The 17,796-nt window shown below is 40.9% G+C and overlaps 1 protein-coding gene, 12 non-coding genes and 1 pseudogene across 13 annotated transcripts in view; 13 read left to right on the top strand and 1 right to left on the bottom strand.

Moving 5' to 3' along the window:
* Positions 1 to 1,749: 1,749 nt before the first annotated feature.
* Positions 1,750 to 1,937, top strand: LOC131929269 (uncharacterized; annotated as a pseudogene).
* Positions 1,938 to 2,985: 1,048 nt separating this feature from the next.
* On the top strand, positions 2,986 to 3,208 carry LOC131929233 (small nucleolar RNA U3). The gene has a single exon (XR_009383907.1). It is a non-coding gene; the product is annotated as a small nucleolar RNA U3 (small nucleolar RNA).
* LOC131929215 (putative mediator of RNA polymerase II transcription subunit 26) overlaps positions 3,011 to 17,796 on the bottom strand; it is a 57,011-nt gene continuing 42,225 nt past the window's right edge. The window contains exons 33-44 of the mRNA XM_059285335.1: positions 16,986 to 17,117; positions 15,719 to 15,850; positions 14,453 to 14,584; positions 13,187 to 13,318; positions 11,921 to 12,052; positions 10,654 to 10,785; positions 9,385 to 9,516; positions 8,120 to 8,251; positions 6,854 to 6,985; positions 5,588 to 5,719; positions 4,300 to 4,453; positions 3,011 to 3,225 (exon numbers count right to left, since the gene is read on the bottom strand). Of these exons, the coding sequence (XP_059141318.1) occupies positions 3,011 to 3,225; positions 4,300 to 4,453; positions 5,588 to 5,719; positions 6,854 to 6,985; positions 8,120 to 8,251; positions 9,385 to 9,516; positions 10,654 to 10,785; positions 11,921 to 12,052; positions 13,187 to 13,318; positions 14,453 to 14,584; positions 15,719 to 15,850; positions 16,986 to 17,117 (1,689 nt within the window). The remainder of the gene's footprint in view (positions 3,226 to 4,299; positions 4,454 to 5,587; positions 5,720 to 6,853; positions 6,986 to 8,119; positions 8,252 to 9,384; positions 9,517 to 10,653; positions 10,786 to 11,920; positions 12,053 to 13,186; positions 13,319 to 14,452; positions 14,585 to 15,718; positions 15,851 to 16,985; positions 17,118 to 17,796) is intronic.
* On the top strand, positions 4,225 to 4,447 carry LOC131929244 (small nucleolar RNA U3). The gene has a single exon (XR_009383918.1). It is a non-coding gene; the product is annotated as a small nucleolar RNA U3 (small nucleolar RNA).
* Positions 5,491 to 5,713, top strand: LOC131929256 (small nucleolar RNA U3). Its single transcript, XR_009383929.1, has one exon. It is a non-coding gene; the product is annotated as a small nucleolar RNA U3 (small nucleolar RNA).
* On the top strand, positions 6,757 to 6,979 carry LOC131929267 (small nucleolar RNA U3). Its single transcript, XR_009383940.1, has one exon. It is a non-coding gene; the product is annotated as a small nucleolar RNA U3 (small nucleolar RNA).
* Positions 8,023 to 8,245, top strand: LOC131929223 (small nucleolar RNA U3). The gene has a single exon (XR_009383897.1). It is a non-coding gene; the product is annotated as a small nucleolar RNA U3 (small nucleolar RNA).
* Positions 9,288 to 9,510, top strand: LOC131929257 (small nucleolar RNA U3). The gene has a single exon (XR_009383930.1). It is a non-coding gene; the product is annotated as a small nucleolar RNA U3 (small nucleolar RNA).
* LOC131929258 (small nucleolar RNA U3) lies at positions 10,557 to 10,779 on the top strand. The gene has a single exon (XR_009383931.1). It is a non-coding gene; the product is annotated as a small nucleolar RNA U3 (small nucleolar RNA).
* Positions 11,824 to 12,046, top strand: LOC131929224 (small nucleolar RNA U3). Its single transcript, XR_009383898.1, has one exon. It is a non-coding gene; the product is annotated as a small nucleolar RNA U3 (small nucleolar RNA).
* Positions 13,090 to 13,312, top strand: LOC131929225 (small nucleolar RNA U3). Its single transcript, XR_009383899.1, has one exon. It is a non-coding gene; the product is annotated as a small nucleolar RNA U3 (small nucleolar RNA).
* On the top strand, positions 14,356 to 14,578 carry LOC131929226 (small nucleolar RNA U3). The gene has a single exon (XR_009383900.1). It is a non-coding gene; the product is annotated as a small nucleolar RNA U3 (small nucleolar RNA).
* LOC131929259 (small nucleolar RNA U3) lies at positions 15,622 to 15,844 on the top strand. Its single transcript, XR_009383932.1, has one exon. It is a non-coding gene; the product is annotated as a small nucleolar RNA U3 (small nucleolar RNA).
* LOC131929227 (small nucleolar RNA U3) lies at positions 16,889 to 17,111 on the top strand. The gene has a single exon (XR_009383901.1). It is a non-coding gene; the product is annotated as a small nucleolar RNA U3 (small nucleolar RNA).

Consider the following 17,796-nt stretch of genomic DNA (forward strand, 5'->3'; position numbering starts at 1 on the left):
CCTTGATTACATAAGTCCTTATGCCTAACCTAGCATAAAGGCTACCTGTTGTATCACCAGAGTGGACAAAAACTTTATGTACCAGATCAGTTACATCCATACATTCTTATTGCCAGAATCGATGTGAACGGTACTTTAAGCCATTTACAGACATTAAAAGTAACATAAGGAACAAATTGTTTAAAATTCTATTTTTTAAATCTTAAAATCTCGTTAACCGCCTCAGACGTTTCATTCCATATCTAACCTAAACCTCATTTTTTTTCTGTTACTCAACAGGGACATCAGAGTACAGACCACCATGCTAATGCCGACAGACACCCCCCACCCCGAACACAACACCCCGAACACAACCCTCCACATCCCAAACACCCCCCCCCCCAAACACAAATTCTCCCCACCCCGAACACAACACCTCGAACACAACCCTCCCCACCCCGAACACAACCCCCCCCCCACCCCAAACACTAATTCTCCCCACCCCAAACACCCCCAACCACGACCATCCCCACCTTAACACGACCATCCCTACCCCGCTTGCATACAACCAATTCCCCCTCCACTCACCCACCTCACGATAACCCACTCCCCCCCCCCCCCCCCCCCCCCAAGCACACACCCTCCTGTTGTTGCCTACATCGCTAACACCGCCGTAGTGATTTATCACTGCCACGTTTTGCCGGGTGACTTTTGAATAGACCGACCAACGGACGGGTATGGGATGGTGCTTGGATTCTAAAATAGGTAACAAAAGGTCTTTAAAGGCCAGCGCAGGGGATACAATAATCAAGGAAGAGCTGCTTTGTGTTGAGTCGTTCCCATATAATGTTATGGTGTTATGGCGTTACCATTCTTGTCTAAGTAGCGTAGAATGTTTTTTCTTTCTTTTTTGTGTGTGTGTGTGGAAGTGAGCGGGGCGGGGGGGGGGGGGGGGGGGCGTATAAATATTATTCCATTTATTACTCTACGAGCCAAACGACTGGCTTCCACGGTCTGTTGATTTTCACGTGAGCTGTGTTTAAAACCAGCTGTTCTTTCTATACTACTAGGCATGCTGCCTAGCTTCGCTTAGGTTTTCAAAAACATTGAGAATTTGAATGCTTGATTTTTTTAATTATACATTTTATACATGTTTATACCAATTACACATTGCTTGTCATTTCTATATTTCCTATTATGTGACTTATATAAAACGTCTAAAAATGAGGTTGAGTAGCAATCGATTAAGTGTTCATTTCCTTACTCTTCGCCATGGGTATGGGTTTCGGATGGTGATTTGTTGCCTGCATCTTAATGCCCTCTTTTGGGAGGGTCACGTCGCAAAGGATGCATTGGAAGACACAGCCGACTTCAAGTGTGGATACTGCCTAACAAGTCTATATACCAAATACGACATAGAAAAACACCTCAACGACCAGCACCCCGAAAACGACCTCTGCCAAAATAAAATATTTTACATCCTCAACCCAGACAGATCCATTTCTTACATATATGCAGACGACAGAACATAAACAGACAACTACATTTTTAAAAAAAATGAAAAGGACAACTCTTCAATTAGGACACGCTGTACTCAACCTTAAACGAGATTTTGTCCATCCCTCCCCATCCGGATTCCAACACTTTCATTTTACCTTAACCCCTTTTACTGATTATCTCTTTGAGTTTTGTATAACAACACATATGATAACCATGTAAATACTTATTATTGGGAAGTTCATTTGTAAAAAAATTGGTTTCATTAGATGATAAAATTTATTAAAAAGTATAATGATTTTGATGTACTTATTTTAATTAACAAATAAATAAAAAAAACTTCCTCTGAGCGTGAAGTTGACCTCGAGACAGTCACAGCTTGAGTGACAGTCTCAGTAGGTCTTTGATGATCGTTCCTCTCCTCCCTCAGCGGGGAGTTGGAGGAGGATGTGACAATCCGATTGGTTTCTCTCTATCAAATGTAAAGAATGGTTTATCTAGCAAATGGTGCTGCCCACCACCAAAGCTTTTTCATGCAGCAAAAAGCACATTCGCTCTCCGACGACACGTGCTAGCATACCATATAACTTGTCCGTGTAGTAGTCTACGAACCAAACGACTGGCTTCCACGGTCTGTTGATTTTCACGTGAGCCTTGTTTACAACCGGCTGTTCATCCTATAGTTATGCGTCAACACACCGACGAACACGTCCACGATGCGTCTTTACAACGAAGCAAGCACTACATGCATTATAATACCCACAGTTTTCATGTTTTGTCTCCTGATAAGCAAAACAGCAGTAGAGATAATCAACAGAAAATCTATTTATATAGGGCTAGGTTTTGACAGGCAAATGTGAGTCCTATTTTCTAGCGTTTTAATTGTTTATTTATTCAACAGCAGATATCCAATGTTTTATGTATACCACTTTAAAATGTTACCCCGTTGATCGAAACATTTTAGTCTACCAACACAAGCGTTTTCACATTTCGGAAAATAAAACTTATTTGAAATAAAACGAAAGAAAAACTGAAGCAAAACGACAGCTAAATAATCGGCTCCGCATTTATTAAATTCGTTATCCTTCTCGTGACGTTGGCTGGATATATTACTTTTTTTTATCAAACACAAAGTTCACTAAAAACGGACAAGCATTAAATACAATTACGTTTGTGGGATGAGTAAGAGACCACTCAGCTCGTGTCAAACGTTAGCTTCCAATAGATAGTGATTCTTTCCCTTACAGTGAATTATTTCCCTTGATGTCGATTTTGATTTGTTTCTCTTTCCTACAGCGTTTTGCACTCTAAACGTGTGTCCATCAACTTTCTACTGGGCCAATAAGTGTGCGCCTACAAGCTTTCGATGACATATAACAAAACGAGTGCGTCAGACCTGTATCAAATATTTCTTAGGTGCGACACAACTCATGCTAGTCACCGTCCTAAAAACCATACCGTAACAGCGTTTGAATTACGTTGGGCCCGCTTCCGATGCATGACTCGAATAAGATCATACTTTTAGGGATCATTTCTAAAGTTGGTCTTGCCGGGACGTTGAGCAAAATTGAACGGCACGAAAACCATGATGACGAGATTCAGTCACTTCCTCTGAGCGTGAAGTTGACCTCGAGACAGTCACAGCTTGAGTGACAGTCTCAGTAGGTCTTTGATGATCGTTCCTCTCCTCCCTCAGCGGGGAGTTGGAGGAGGATGTGACAATCCGATTGGTTTCTCTAGCAAATGGTGCTGCCCACCACCAAAGCTTTTTCATGCAGCAAAAAGCACATTCGCTCTCCGACGACACGTGCTAGCATACCATATAACTTGTCCGTGTAGTAGTCTACGAACCAAACGACTGGCTTCCACGGTCTGTTGATTTTCACGTGAGCTTTGTTTACAACCGGCTGTTCATCCTATAGTTATGCGTCAACACACCGACGGACACGTCCACGATGCGTCTTTACAACGAAGCAAGCACTGCATGCATTATAATACCCACAGTTTTCATGTTTTGTCTCCTGATAAGCAAAACAGCAGTAGAGATAATCAACAGAAAATCTATTTATATAGGGCTAGGTTTTGACAGGCAAATGTGAGTCCTATTTTCTAGCGTTTTAATTGTTTATTTATTCAACAGCAGATATCCAATGTTTTATGTATACCACTTTAAAATGTTACCCCGTTGATCGAAACATTTTAGTCTACCAACACAAGCGTTTTCACATTTCGGAAAATAAAACTTATTTGAAATAAAACGAAAGAAAAACTGAAGCAAAACCACAGCTAAATAATCGGCTCCGCATTTATTAAATTCGTTATCTTTCGTGTGACGTTGGCTGGATATATTACTTTTTTTTATCAAACACAAAGTTCACTAAAAACGGACAAGCATTAAATACGATTACGTTTGTGGGATGAGTAAGAGACCACTCAGCTCGTGTCAAACGTTAGCTTCCAATAGATAGTGATTCTTTCCCTTACAGTGAATTATTTCCCTTGATGTCGATTTTGATTTGTTTCTCTTTCCTACAGCGTTTTGCACTCTAAACGTGTGCCCATCAAGTTTCTACTGGGCCAATAAGTGTGCGCCTACAAGCTTTCGATGACATATAACAAAACGAGTGCGTCAGACCTGTATCAAATATTTCTTAGGTGCGACACAACTCATGCTAGTCACCGTCCTAAAAACCATACCGTAACAGCGTTTGAATTACGTTGGGCCCGCTTCCGATGCATGACTCGAATAAGATCATACTTTTAGGGATCATTTCTAAAGTTGGTCTTGCCGGGACGTTGAGCAAAATTGAACGGCACGAAAACCATGATGACGAGATTCAGTCACTTCCTCTGAGCGTGAAGTTGACCTCGAGACAGTCACAGCTTGAGTGACAGTCTCAGTAGGTCTTTGATGATCGTTCCTCTCCTCCCTCAGCGGGGAGTTGGAGGAGGATGTGACAATCCGATTGGTTTCTCTCTATCAAATGTAAAGAATGGTTTATCTAGCAAATGGTGCTGCCCACCACCAAAGCTTTTTCATGCAGCAAAAAGCACATTCGCTCTCCGACGACACGTGCTAGCATACCATATAACTTGTCCGTGTAGTAGTCTACGAACCAAACGACTGGCTTCCACGGTCTGTTGATTTTCACGTGAGCTTTGTTTACAACCGGCTGTTCATCCTATAGTTATGCGTCAACACACCGACGAACACGTCCACGATGCGTCTTTACAACGAAGCAAGCACTGCATGCATTATAATACCCACAGTTTTCATGTTTTGTCTCCTGATAAGCAAAACAGCAGTAGAGATAATCAACAGAAAATCTATTTATATAGGGCTAGGTTTTGACAGGCAAATGTGAGTCCTATTTTCTAGCGTTTTAATTGTTTATTTATTCAACAGCAGATATCCAATGTTTTATGTATACCACTTTAAAATGTTACCCCGTTGATCGAAACATTTTAGTCTACCAACACAAGCGTTTTCACATTTCGGAAAATAAAACTTATTTGAAATAAAACGAAAGAAAAACTGAAGCAAAACCACAGCTAAATAATCGGCTCCGCATTTATTAAATTCGTTATCTTTCGTGTGACGTTGGCTGGATATATTACTTTTTTTTATCAAACACAAAGTTCACTAAAAACGGACAAGCATTAAATACGATTACGTTTGTGGGATGAGTAAGAGACCACTCAGCTCGTGTCAAACGTTAGCTTCCAATAGATAGTGATTCTTTCCCTTACAGTGAATTATTTCCCTTGATGTCGATTTTGATTTGTTTCTCTTTCCTACAGCGTTTTGCACTCTAAACGTGTGCCCATCAAGTTTCTACTGGGCCAATAAGTGTGCGCCTACAAGCTTTCGATGACATATAACAAAACGAGTGCGTCAGACCTGTATCAAATATTTCTTAGGTGCGACACAACTCATGCTAGTCACCGTCCTAAAAACCATACCGTAACAGCGTTTGAATTACGTTGGGCCCGCTTCCGATGCATGACTCGAATAAGATCATACTTTTAGGGATCATTTCTAAAGTTGGTCTTGCCGGGACGTTGAGCAAAATTGAACGGCACGAAAACCATGATGACGAGATTCAGTCACTTCCTCTGAGCGTGAAGTTGACCTCGAGACAGTCACAGCTTGAGTGACAGTCTCAGTAGGTCTTTGATGATCGTTCCTCTCCTCCCTCAGCGGGGAGTTGGAGGAGGATGTGACAATCCGATTGGTTTCTCTCTATCAAATGTAAAGAATGGTTTATCTAGCAAATGGTGCTGCCCACCACCAAAGCTTTTTCATGCAGCAAAAAGCACATTCGCTCTCCGACGACACGTGCTAGCATACCATATAACTTGTCCGTGTAGTAGTCTACGAACCAAACGACTGGCTTCCACGGTCTGTTGATTTTCACGTGAGCTTTGTTTACAACCGGCTGTTCATCCTATAGTTATGCGTCAACACACCGACGAACACGTCCACGATGCGTCTTTACAACGAAGCAAGCACTGCATGCATTATAATACCCACAGTTTTCATGTTTTGTCTCCTGATAAGCAAAACAGCAGTAGAGATAATCAACAGAAAATCTATTTATATAGGGCTAGGTTTTGACAGGCAAATGTGAGTCCTATTTTCTAGCGTTTTAATTGTTTATTTATTCAACAGCAGATATCCAATGTTTTATGTATACCACTTTAAAATGTTACCCCGTTGATCGAAACATTTTAGTCTACCAACACAAGCGTTTTCACATTTCGGAAAATAAAACTTATTTGAAATAAAACGAAAGAAAAACTGAAGCAAAACCACAGCTAAATAATCGGCTCCGCATTTATTAAATTCGTTATCTTTCGTGTGACGTTGGCTGGATATATTACTTTTTTTTATCAAACACAAAGTTCACTAAAAACGGACAAGCATTAAATACGATTACGTTTGTGGGATGAGTAAGAGACCACTCAGCTCGTGTCAAACGTTAGCTTCCAATAGATAGTGATTCTTTCCCTTACAGTGAATTATTTCCCTTGATGTCGATTTTGATTTGTTTCTCTTTCCTACAGCGTTTTGCACTCTAAACGTGTGCCCATCAAGTTTCTACTGGGCCAATAAGTGTGCGCCTACAAGCTTTCGATGACATATAACAAAACGAGTGCGTCAGACCTGTATCAAATATTTCTTAGGTGCGACACAACTCATGCTAGTCACCGTCCTAAAAACCATACCGTAACAGCGTTTGAATTACGTTGGGCCCGCTTCCGATGCATGACTCGAATAAGATCATACTTTTAGGGATCATTTCTAAAGTTGGTCTTGCCGGGACGTTGAGCAAAATTGAACGGCACGAAAACCATGATGACGAGATTCAGTCACTTCCTCTGAGCGTGAAGTTGACCTCGAGACAGTCACAGCTTGAGTGACAGTCTCAGTAGGTCTTTGATGATCGTTCCTCTCCTCCCTCAGCGGGGAGTTGGAGGAGGATGTGACAATCCGATTGGTTTCTCTCTATCAAATGTAAAGAATGGTTTATCTAGCAAATGGTGCTGCCCACCACCAAAGCTTTTTCATGCAGCAAAAAGCACATTCGCTCTCCGACGACACGTGCTAGCATACCATATAACTTGTCCGTGTAGTAGTCTACGAACCAAACGACTGGCTTCCACGGTCTGTTGATTTTCACGTGAGCTTTGTTTACAACCGGCTGTTCATCCTATAGTTATGCGTCAACACACCGACGAACACGTCCACGATGCGTCTTTACAACGAAGCAAGCACTGCATGCATTATAATACCCACAGTTTTCATGTTTTGTCTCCTGATAAGCAAAACAGCAGTAGAGATAATCAACAGAAAATCTATTTATATAGGGCTAGGTTTTGACAGGCAAATGTGAGTCCTATTTTCTAGCGTTTTAATTGTTTATTTATTCAACAGCAGATATCCAATGTTTTATGTATACCACTTTAAAATGTTACCCCGTTGATCGAAACATTTTAGTCTACCAACACAAGCGTTTTCACATTTCGGAAAATAAAACTTATTTGAAATAAAACGAAAGAAAAACTGAAGCAAAACCACAGCTAAATAATCGGCTCCGCATTTATTAAATTCGTTATCTTTCGTGTGACGTTGGCTGGATATATTACTTTTTTTTATCAAACACAAAGTTCACTAAAAACGGACAAGCATTAAATACGATTACGTTTGTGGGATGAGTAAGAGACCACTCAGCTCGTGTCAAACGTTAGCTTCCAATAGATAGTGATTCTTTCCCTTACAGTGAATTATTTCCCTTGATGTCGATTTTGATTTGTTTCTCTTTCCTACAGCGTTTTGCACTCTAAACGTGTGCCCATCAAGTTTCTACTGGGCCAATAAGTGTGCGCCTACAAGCTTTCGATGACATATAACAAAACGAGTGCGTCAGACCTGTATCAAATATTTCTTAGGTGCGACACAACTCATGCTAGTCACCGTCCTAAAAACCATACCGTAACAGCGTTTGAATTACGTTGGGCCCGCTTCCGATGCATGACTCGAATAAGATCATACTTTTAGGGATCATTTCTAAAGTTGGTCTTGCCGGGACGTTGAGCAAAATTGAACGGCACGAAAACCATGATGACGAGATTCAGTCACTTCCTCTGAGCGTGAAGTTGACCTCGAGACAGTCACAGCTTGAGTGACAGTCTCAGTAGGTCTTTGATGATCGTTCCTCTCCTCCCTCAGCGGGGAGTTGGAGGAGGATGTGACAATCCGATTGGTTTCTCTCTATCAAATGTAAAGAATGGTTTATCTAGCAAATGGTGCTGCCCACCACCAAAGCTTTTTCATGCAGCAAAAAGCACATTCGCTCTCCGACGACACGTGCTAGCATACCATATAACTTGTCCGTGTAGTAGTCTACGAACCAAACGACTGGCTTCCACGGTCTGTTGATTTTCACGTGAGCTTTGTTTACAACCGGCTGTTCATCCTATAGTTATGCGTCAACACACCGACGAACACGTCCACGATGCGTCTTTACAACGAAGCAAGCACTGCATGCATTATAATACCCACAGTTTTCATGTTTTGTCTCCTGATAAGCAAAACAGCAGTAGAGATAATCAACAGAAAATCTATTTATATAGGGCTAGGTTTTGACAGGCAAATGTGAGTCCTATTTTCTAGCGTTTTAATTGTTTATTTATTCAACAGCAGATATCCAATGTTTTATGTATACCACTTTAAAATGTTACCCCGTTGATCGAAACGTTTTAGTCTACCAACAAGCGTTTTCACTTTTTCGGAAAATAAAACTTATTTGAAATAAAACGAAAGAAAAACTGAAGCAAAACCACAGCTAAATAATCGGCTCCGCATTTATTAAATTCGTTATCTTTCGTGTGACGTTGGCTGGATATATTACTTTTTTTTATCAAACACAAAGTTCACTAAAAACGGACAAGCATTAAATACGATTACGTTTGTGGGATGAGTAAGAGACCACTCAGCTCGTGTCAAACGTTAGCTTCCAATAGATAGTGATTCTTTCCCTTACAGTGAATTATTTCCCTTGATGTCGATTTTGATTTGTTTCTCTTTCCTACAGCGTTTTGCACTCTAAACGTGTGCCCATCAAGTTTCTACTGGGCCAATAAGTGTGCGCCTACAAGCTTTCGATGACATATAACAAAACGAGTGCGTCAGACCTGTATCAAATATTTCTTAGGTGCGACACAACTCATGCTAGTCACCGTCCTAAAAACCATACCGTAACAGCGTTTGAATTACGTTGGGCCCGCTTCCGATGCATGACTCGAATAAGATCATACTTTTAGGGATCATTTCTAAAGTTGGTCTTGCCGGGACGTTGAGCAAAATTGAACGGCACGAAAACCGTGATGACGAGATTCAGTCACTTCCTCTGAGCGTGAAGTTGACCTCGAGACAGTCACAGCTTGAGTGACAGTCTCAGTAGGTCTTTGATGATCGTTCCTCTCCTCCCTCAGCGGGGAGTTGGAGGAGGATGTGACAATCCGATTGGTTTCTCTCTATCAAATGTAAAGAATGGTTTATCTAGCAAATGGTGCTGCCCACCACCAAAGCTTTTTCATGCAGCAAAAAGCACATTCGCTCTCCGACGACACGTGCTAGCATACCATATAACTTGTCCGTGTAGTAGTCTACGAACCAAACGACTGGCTTCCACGGTCTGTTGATTTTCACGTGAGCTTTGTTTACAACCGGCTGTTCATCCTATAGTTATGCGTCAACACACCGACGAACACGTCCACGATGCGTCTTTACAACGAAGCAAGCACTGCATGCATTATAATACCCACAGTTTTCATGTTTTGTCTCCTGATAAGCAAAACAGCAGTAGAGATAATCAACAGAAAATCTATTTATATAGGGCTAGGTTTTGACAGGCAAATGTGAGTCCTATTTTCTAGCGTTTTAATTGTTTATTTATTCAACAGCAGATATCCAATGTTTTATGTATACCACTTTAAAATGTTACCCCCGTTGATCGAAACATTTTAGTCTACCAACACAAGCGTTTTCACTTTTTCGGAAAATAAAACTTATTTGAAATAAAACGAAAGAAAAACTGAAGCAAAACCACAGCTAAATAATCGGCTCCGCATTTATTAAATTCGTTATCTTTCGTGTGACGTTGGCTGGATATATTACTTTTTTTTTATCAAACACAAAGTTCACTAAAAACGGACAAGCATTAAATACGATTACGTTTGTGGGATGAGTAAGAGACCACTCAGCTCGTGTCAAACGTTAGCTTCCAATAGATAGTGATTCTTTCCCTTACAGTGAATTATTTCCCTTGATGTCGATTTTGATTTGTTTCTCTTTCCTACAGCGTTTTGCACTCTAAACGTGTGCCCATCAAGTTTCTACTGGGCCAATAAGTGTGCGCCTACAAGCTTTCGATGACATATAACAAAACGAGTGCGTCAGACCTGTATCAAATATTTCTTAGGTGCGACACAACTCATGCTAGTCACCGTCCTAAAAACCATACCGTAACAGCGTTTGAATTACGTTGGGCCCGCTTCCGATGCATGACTCGAATAAGATCATACTTTTAGGGATCATTTCTAAAGTTGGTCTTGCCGGGACGTTGAGCAAAATTGAACGGCACGAAAACCGTGATGACGAGATTCAGTCACTTCCTCTGAGCGTGAAGTTGACCTCGAGACAGTCACAGCTTGAGTGACAGTCTCAGTAGGTCTTTGATGATCGTTCCTCTCCTCCCTCAGCGGGGAGTTGGAGGAGGATGTGACAATCCGATTGGTTTCTCTCTATCAAATGTAAAGAATGGTTTATCTAGCAAATGGTGCTGCCCACCACCAAAGCTTTTTCATGCAGCAAAAAGCACATTCGCTCTCCGACGACACGTGCTAGCATACCATATAACTTGTCCGTGTAGTAGTCTACGAACCAAACGACTGGCTTCCACGGTCTGTTGATTTTCACGTGAGCTTTGTTTACAACCGGCTGTTCATCCTATAGTTATGCGTCAACACACCGACGAACACGTCCACGATGCGTCTTTACAACGAAGCAAGCACTGCATGCATTATAATACCCACAGTTTTCATGTTTTGTCTCCTGATAAGCAAAACAGCAGTAGAGATAATCAACAGAAAATCTATTTATATAGGGCTAGGTTTTGACAGGCAAATGTGAGTCCTATTTTCTAGCGTTTTAATTGTTTATTTATTCAACAGCAGATATCCAATGTTTTATGTATACCACTTTAAAATGTTACCCCGTTGATCGAAACATTTTAGTCTACCAACACAAGCGTTTTCACTTTTTCGGAAAATAAAACTTATTTGAAATAAAACGAAAGAAAAACTGAAGCAAAACCACAGCTAAATAATCGGCTCCGCATTTATTAAATTCGTTATCTTTCGTGTGACGTTGGCTGGATATATTACTTTTTTTTATCAAACACAAAGTTCACTAAAAACGGACAAGCATTAAATACGATTACGTTTGTGGGATGAGTAAGAGACCACTCAGCTCGTGTCAAACGTTAGCTTCCAATAGATAGTGATTCTTTCCCTTACAGTGAATTATTTCCCTTGATGTCGATTTTGATTTGTTTCTCTTTCCTACAGCGTTTTGCACTCTAAACGTGTGCCCATCAAGTTTCTACTGGGCCAATAAGTGTGCGCCTACAAGCTTTCGATGACATATAACAAAACGAGTGCGTCAGACCTGTATCAAATATTTCTTAGGTGCGACACAACTCATGCTAGTCACCGTCCTAAAAACCATACCGTAACAGCGTTTGAATTACGTTGGGCCCGCTTCCGATGCATGACTCGAATAAGATCATACTTTTAGGGATCATTTCTAAAGTTGGTCTTGCCGGGACGTTGAGCAAAATTGAACGGCACGAAAACCATGATGACGAGATTCAGTCACTTCCTCTGAGCGTGAAGTTGACCTCGAGACAGTCACAGCTTGAGTGACAGTCTCAGTAGGTCTTTGATGATCGTTCCTCTCCTCCCTCAGCGGGGAGTTGGAGGAGGATGTGACAATCCGATTGGTTTCTCTCTATCAAATGTAAAGAATGGTTTATCTAGCAAATGGTGCTGCCCACCACCAAAGCTTTTTCATGCAGCAAAAAGCACATTCGCTCTCCGACGACACGTGCTAGCATACCATATAACTTGTCCGTGTAGTAGTCTACGAACCAAACGACTGGCTTCCACGGTCTGTTGATTTTCACGTGAGCTTTGTTTACAACCGGCTGTTCATCCTATAGTTATGCGTCAACACACCGACGAACACGTCCACGATGCGTCTTTACAACGAAGCAAGCACTGCATGCATTATAATACCCACAGTTTTCATGTTTTGTCTCCTGATAAGCAAAACAGCAGTAGAGATAATCAACAGAAAATCTATTTATATAGGGCTAGGTTTTGACAGGCAAATGTGAGTCCTATTTTCTAGCGTTTTAATTGTTTATTTATTCAACAGCAGATATCCAATGTTTTATGTATACCACTTTAAAATGTTACCCCGTTGATCGAAACATTTTAGTCTACCAACACAAGCGTTTTCACATTTCGGAAAATAAAACTTATTTGAAATAAAACGAAAGAAAAACTGAAGCAAAACCACAGCTAAATAATCGGCTCCGCATTTATTAAATTCGTTATCTTTCGTGAGACGTTGGCTGGATATATTACTTTTTTTTATCAAACACAAAGTTCACTAAAAACGGACAAGCATTAAATACGATTACGTTTGTGGGATGAGTAAGAGACCACTCAGCTCGTGTCAAACGTTAGCTTCCAATAGATAGTGATTCTTTCCCTTACAGTGAATTATTTCCCTTGATGTCGATTTTGATTTGTTTCTCTTTCCTACAGCGTTTTGCACTCTAAACGTGTGCCCATCAAGTTTCTACTGGGCCAATAAGTGTGCGCCTACAAGCTTTCGATGACATATAACAAAACGAGTGCGTCAGACCTGTATCAAATATTTCTTAGGTGCAACACAACTCATGCTAGTCACCGTCCTAAAAACCATACCGTAACAGCGTTTGAATTACGTTGGGCCCGCTTCCGATGCATGACGCGGATAAGATCATACTTTTAGGGATCATTTCTAAAGTTGGTCTTGCCGGGACGTTGAGCAAAATTGAACGGCACGAAAACCATGATGACGAGATTCAGTCACTTCCTCTGAGCGTGAAGTTGACCTCGAGACAGTCACAGCTTGAGTGACAGTCTCAGTAGGTCTTTGATGATCGTTCCTCTCCTCCCTCAGCGGGGAGTTGGAGGAGGATGTGACAATCCGATTGGTTTCTCTCTATCAAATGTAAAGAATGGTTTATCTAGCAAATGGTGCTGCCCACCACCAAAGCTTTTTCATGCAGCAAAAAGCACATTCGCTCTCCGACGACACGTGCTAGCATACCATATAACTTGTCCGTGTAGTAGTCTACGAACCAAACGACTGGCTTCCACGGTCTGTTGATTTTCACGTGAGCTTTGTTTACAACCGGCTGTTCATCCTATAGTTATGCGTCAACACACCGACGAACACGTCCACGATGCGTCTTTACAACGAAGCAAGCACTGCATGCATTATAATACCCACAGTTTTCATGTTTTGTCTCCTGATAAGCAAAACAGCAGTAGAGATAATCAACAGAAAATCTATTTATATAGGGCTAGGTTTTGACAGGCAAATGTGAGTCCTATTTTCTAGCGTTTTAATTGTTTATTTATTCAACAGCAGATATCCAATGTTTTATGTATACCACTTTAAAATGTTACCCCGTTGATCGAAACATTTTAGTCTACCAACACAAGCGTTTTCACATTTCGGAAAATAAAACTTATTTGAAATAAAACGAAAGAAAAACTGAAGCAAAACCACAGCTAAATAATCGGCTCCGCATTTATTAAATTCGTTATCTTTCGTGTGACGTTGGCTGGATATATTACTTTTTTTTATCAAACACAAAGTTCACTAAAAACGGACAAGCATTAAATACGATTACGTTTGTGGGATGAGTAAGAGACCACTCAGCTCGTGTCAAACGTTAGCTTCCAATAGATAGTGATTCTTTCCCTTACAGTGAATTATTTCCCTTGATGTCGATTTTGATTTGTTTCTCTTTCCTACAGCGTTTTGCACTCTAAACGTGTGCCCATCAAGTTTCTACTGGGCCAATAAGTGTGCGCCTACAAGCTTTCGATGACATATAACAAAACGAGTGCGTCAGACCTGTATCAAATATTTCTTAGGTGCGACACAACTCATGCTAGTCACCGTCCTAAAAACCATACCGTAACAGCGTTTGAATTACGTTGGGCCCGCTTCCGATGCATGACTCGAATAAGATCATACTTTTAGGGATCATTTCTAAAGTTGGTCTTGCCGGGACGTTGAGCAAAATTGAACGGCACGAAAACCATGATGACGAGATTCAGTCACTTCCTCTGAGCGTGAAGTTGACCTCGAGACAGTCACAGCTTGAGTGACAGTCTCAGTAGGTCTTTGATGATCGTTCCTCTCCTCCCTCAGCGGGGAGTTGGAGGAGGATGTGACAATCCGATTGGTTTCTCTCTATCAAATGTAAAGAATGGTTTATCTAGCAAATGGTGCTGCCCACCACCAAAGCTTTTTCATGCAGCAAAAAGCACATTCGCTCTCCGACGACACGTGCTAGCATACCATATAACTTGTCCGTGTAGTAGTCTACGAACCAAACGACTGGCTTCCACGGTCTGTTGATTTTCACGTGAGCTTTGTTTACAACCGGCTGTTCATCCTATAGTTATGCGTCAACACACCGACGAACACGTCCACGATGCGTCTTTACAACGAAGCAAGCACTGCATGCATTATAATACCCACAGTTTTCATATTTTGTCTCCTGATAAGCAAAACAGCAGTAGAGATAATCAACAGAAAATCTATTTATATAGGGCTAGGTTTTGACAGGCAAATGTGAGTCCTATTTTCTAGCGTTTTAATTGTTTATTTATTCAACAGCAGATATCCAATGTTTTATGTATACCACTTTAAAATGTTACCCCGTTGATCGAAACATTTTAGTCTACCAACACAAGCGTTTTCACATTTCGGAAAATAAAACTTATTTGAAATAAAACGAAAGAAAAACTGAAGCAAAACCACAGCTAAATAATCGGCTCCGCATTTATTAAATTCGTTATCTTTCGTGTGACGTTGGCTGGATATATTACTTTTTTTTATCAAACACAAAGTTCACTAAAAACGGACAAGCATTAAATACGATTACGTTTGTGGGATGAGTAAGAGACCACTCAGCTCGTGTCAAACGTTAGCTTCCAATAGATAGTGATTCTTTCCCTTACAGTGAATTATTTCCCTTGATGTCGATTTTGATTTGTTTCTCTTTCCTACAGCGTTTTGCACTCTAAACGTGTGCCCATCAAGTTTCTACTGGGCCAATAAGTGTGCGCCTACAAGCTTTCGATGACATATAACAAAACGAGTGCGTCAGACCTGTATCAAATATTTCTTAGGTGCGACACAACTCATGCTAGTCACCGTCCTAAAAACCATACCGTAACAGCGTTTGAATTACGTTGGGCCCGCTTCCGATGCATGACTCGAATAAGATCATACTTTTAGGGATCATTTCTAAAGTTGGTCTTGCCGGGACGTTGAGCAAAATTGAACGGCACGAAAACCGTGATGACGAGATTCAGTCACTTCCTCTGAGCGTGAAGTTGACCTCGAGACAGTCACAGCTTGAGTGACAGTCTCAGTAGGTCTTTGATGATCGTTCCTCTCCTCCCTCAGCGGGGAGTTGGAGGAGGATGTGACAATCCGATTGGTTTCTCTCTATCAAATGTAAAGAATGGTTTATCTAGCAAATGGTGCTGCCCACCACCAAAGCTTTTTCATGCAGCAAAAAGCACATTCGCTCTCCGACGACACGTGCTAGCATACCATATAACTTGTCCGTGTAGTAGTCTACGAACCAAACGACTGGCTTCCACGGTCTGTTGATTTTCACGTGAGCTTTGTTTACAACCGGCTGTTCATCCTATAGTTATGCGTCAACACACCGACGAACACGTCCACGATGCGTCTTTACAACGAAGCAAGCACTGCATGCATTATAATACCCACAGTTTTCATGTTTTGTCTCCTGATAAGCAAAACAGCAGTAGAGATAATCAACAGAAAATCTATTTATATAGGGCTAGGTTTTGACAGGCAAATGTGAGTCCTATTTTCTAGCGTTTTAATTGTTTATTTATTCAACAGCAGATATCCAATGTTTTATGTATACCACTTTAAAATGTTACCCCGTTGATCGAAACATTTTAGTCTACCAACACAAGCGTTTTCACTTTTTCGGAAAATAAAACTTATTTGAAATAAAACGAAAGAAAAACTGAAGCAAAACCACAGCTAAATAATCGGCTCCGCATTTATTAAATTCGTTATCTTTCGTGTGACGTTGGCTGGATATATTACTTTTTTTTATCAAACACAAAGTTCACTAAAAACGGACAAGCATTAAATACGATTACGTTTGTGGGATGAGTAAGAGACCACTCAGCTCGTGTCAAACGTTAGCTTCCAATAGATAGTGATTCTTTCCCTTACAGTGAATTATTTCCCTTGATGTCGATTTTGATTTGTTTCTCTTTCCTACAGCGTTTTGCACTCTAAACGTGTGCCCATCAAGTTTCTACTGGGCCAATAAGTGTGCGCCTACAAGCTTTCGATGACATATAACAAAACGAGTGCGTCAGACCTGTATCAAATATTTCTTAGGTGCGACACAACTCATGCTAGTCACCGTCCTAAAAACCATACCGTAACAGCGTTTGAATTACGTTGGGCCCGCTTCCGATGCATGACTCGAATAAGATCATACTTTTAGGGATCATTTCTAAAGTTGGTCTTGCCGGGACGTTGAGCAAAATTGAACGGCACGAAAACCATGATGACGAGATTCAGTCACTTCCTCTGAGCGTGAAGTTGACCTCGAGACAGTCACAGCTTGAGTGACAGTCTCAGTAGGTCTTTGATGATCGTTCCTCTCCTCCCTCAGCGGGGAGTTGGAGGAGGATGTGACAATCCGATTGGTTTCTCTCTATCAAATGTAAAGAATGGTTTATCTAGCAAATGGTGCTGCCCACCACCAAAGCTTTTTCATGCAGCAAAAAGCACATTCGCTCTCCGACGACACGTGCTAGCATACCATATAACTTGTCCGTGTAGTAGTCTACGAACCAAACGACTGGCTTCCACGGTCTGTTGATTTTCACGTGAGCTTTGTTTACAACCGGCTGTTCATCCTATAGTTATGCGTCAACACACCGACGAACACGTCCACGATGCGTCTTTACAACGAAGCAAGCACTGCATGCATTATAATACCCACAGTTTTCATGTTTTGTCTCCTGATAAGCAAAACAGCAGTAGAGATAATCAACAGAAAATCTATTTATATAGGGCTAGGTTTTGACAGGCAAATGTGAGTCCTATTTTCTAGCGTTTTAATTGTTTATTTATTCAACAGCAGATATCCAATGTTTTATGTATACCACTTTAAAATGTTACCCCGTTGATCGAAACATTTTAGTCTACCAACACAAGCGTTTTCACTTTTTCGGAAAATAAAACTTATTTGAAATAAAACGAAAGAAAAACTGAAGCAAAACCACAGCTAAATAATCGGCTCCGCATTTATTAAATTCGTTATCTTTCGTGTGACGTTGGCTGGATATATTACTTTTTTTTATCAAACACAAAGTTCACTAAAAACGGAC

The sequence above is a fragment of the Physella acuta genome, unplaced genomic scaffold, assembly GCF_028476545.2.
Source record: "Physella acuta isolate Inbredline_101_S28 unplaced genomic scaffold, ASM2847654v3 ptg001600l, whole genome shotgun sequence".
NCBI lineage: Eukaryota > Metazoa > Mollusca > Gastropoda > Physidae > Physella > Physella acuta.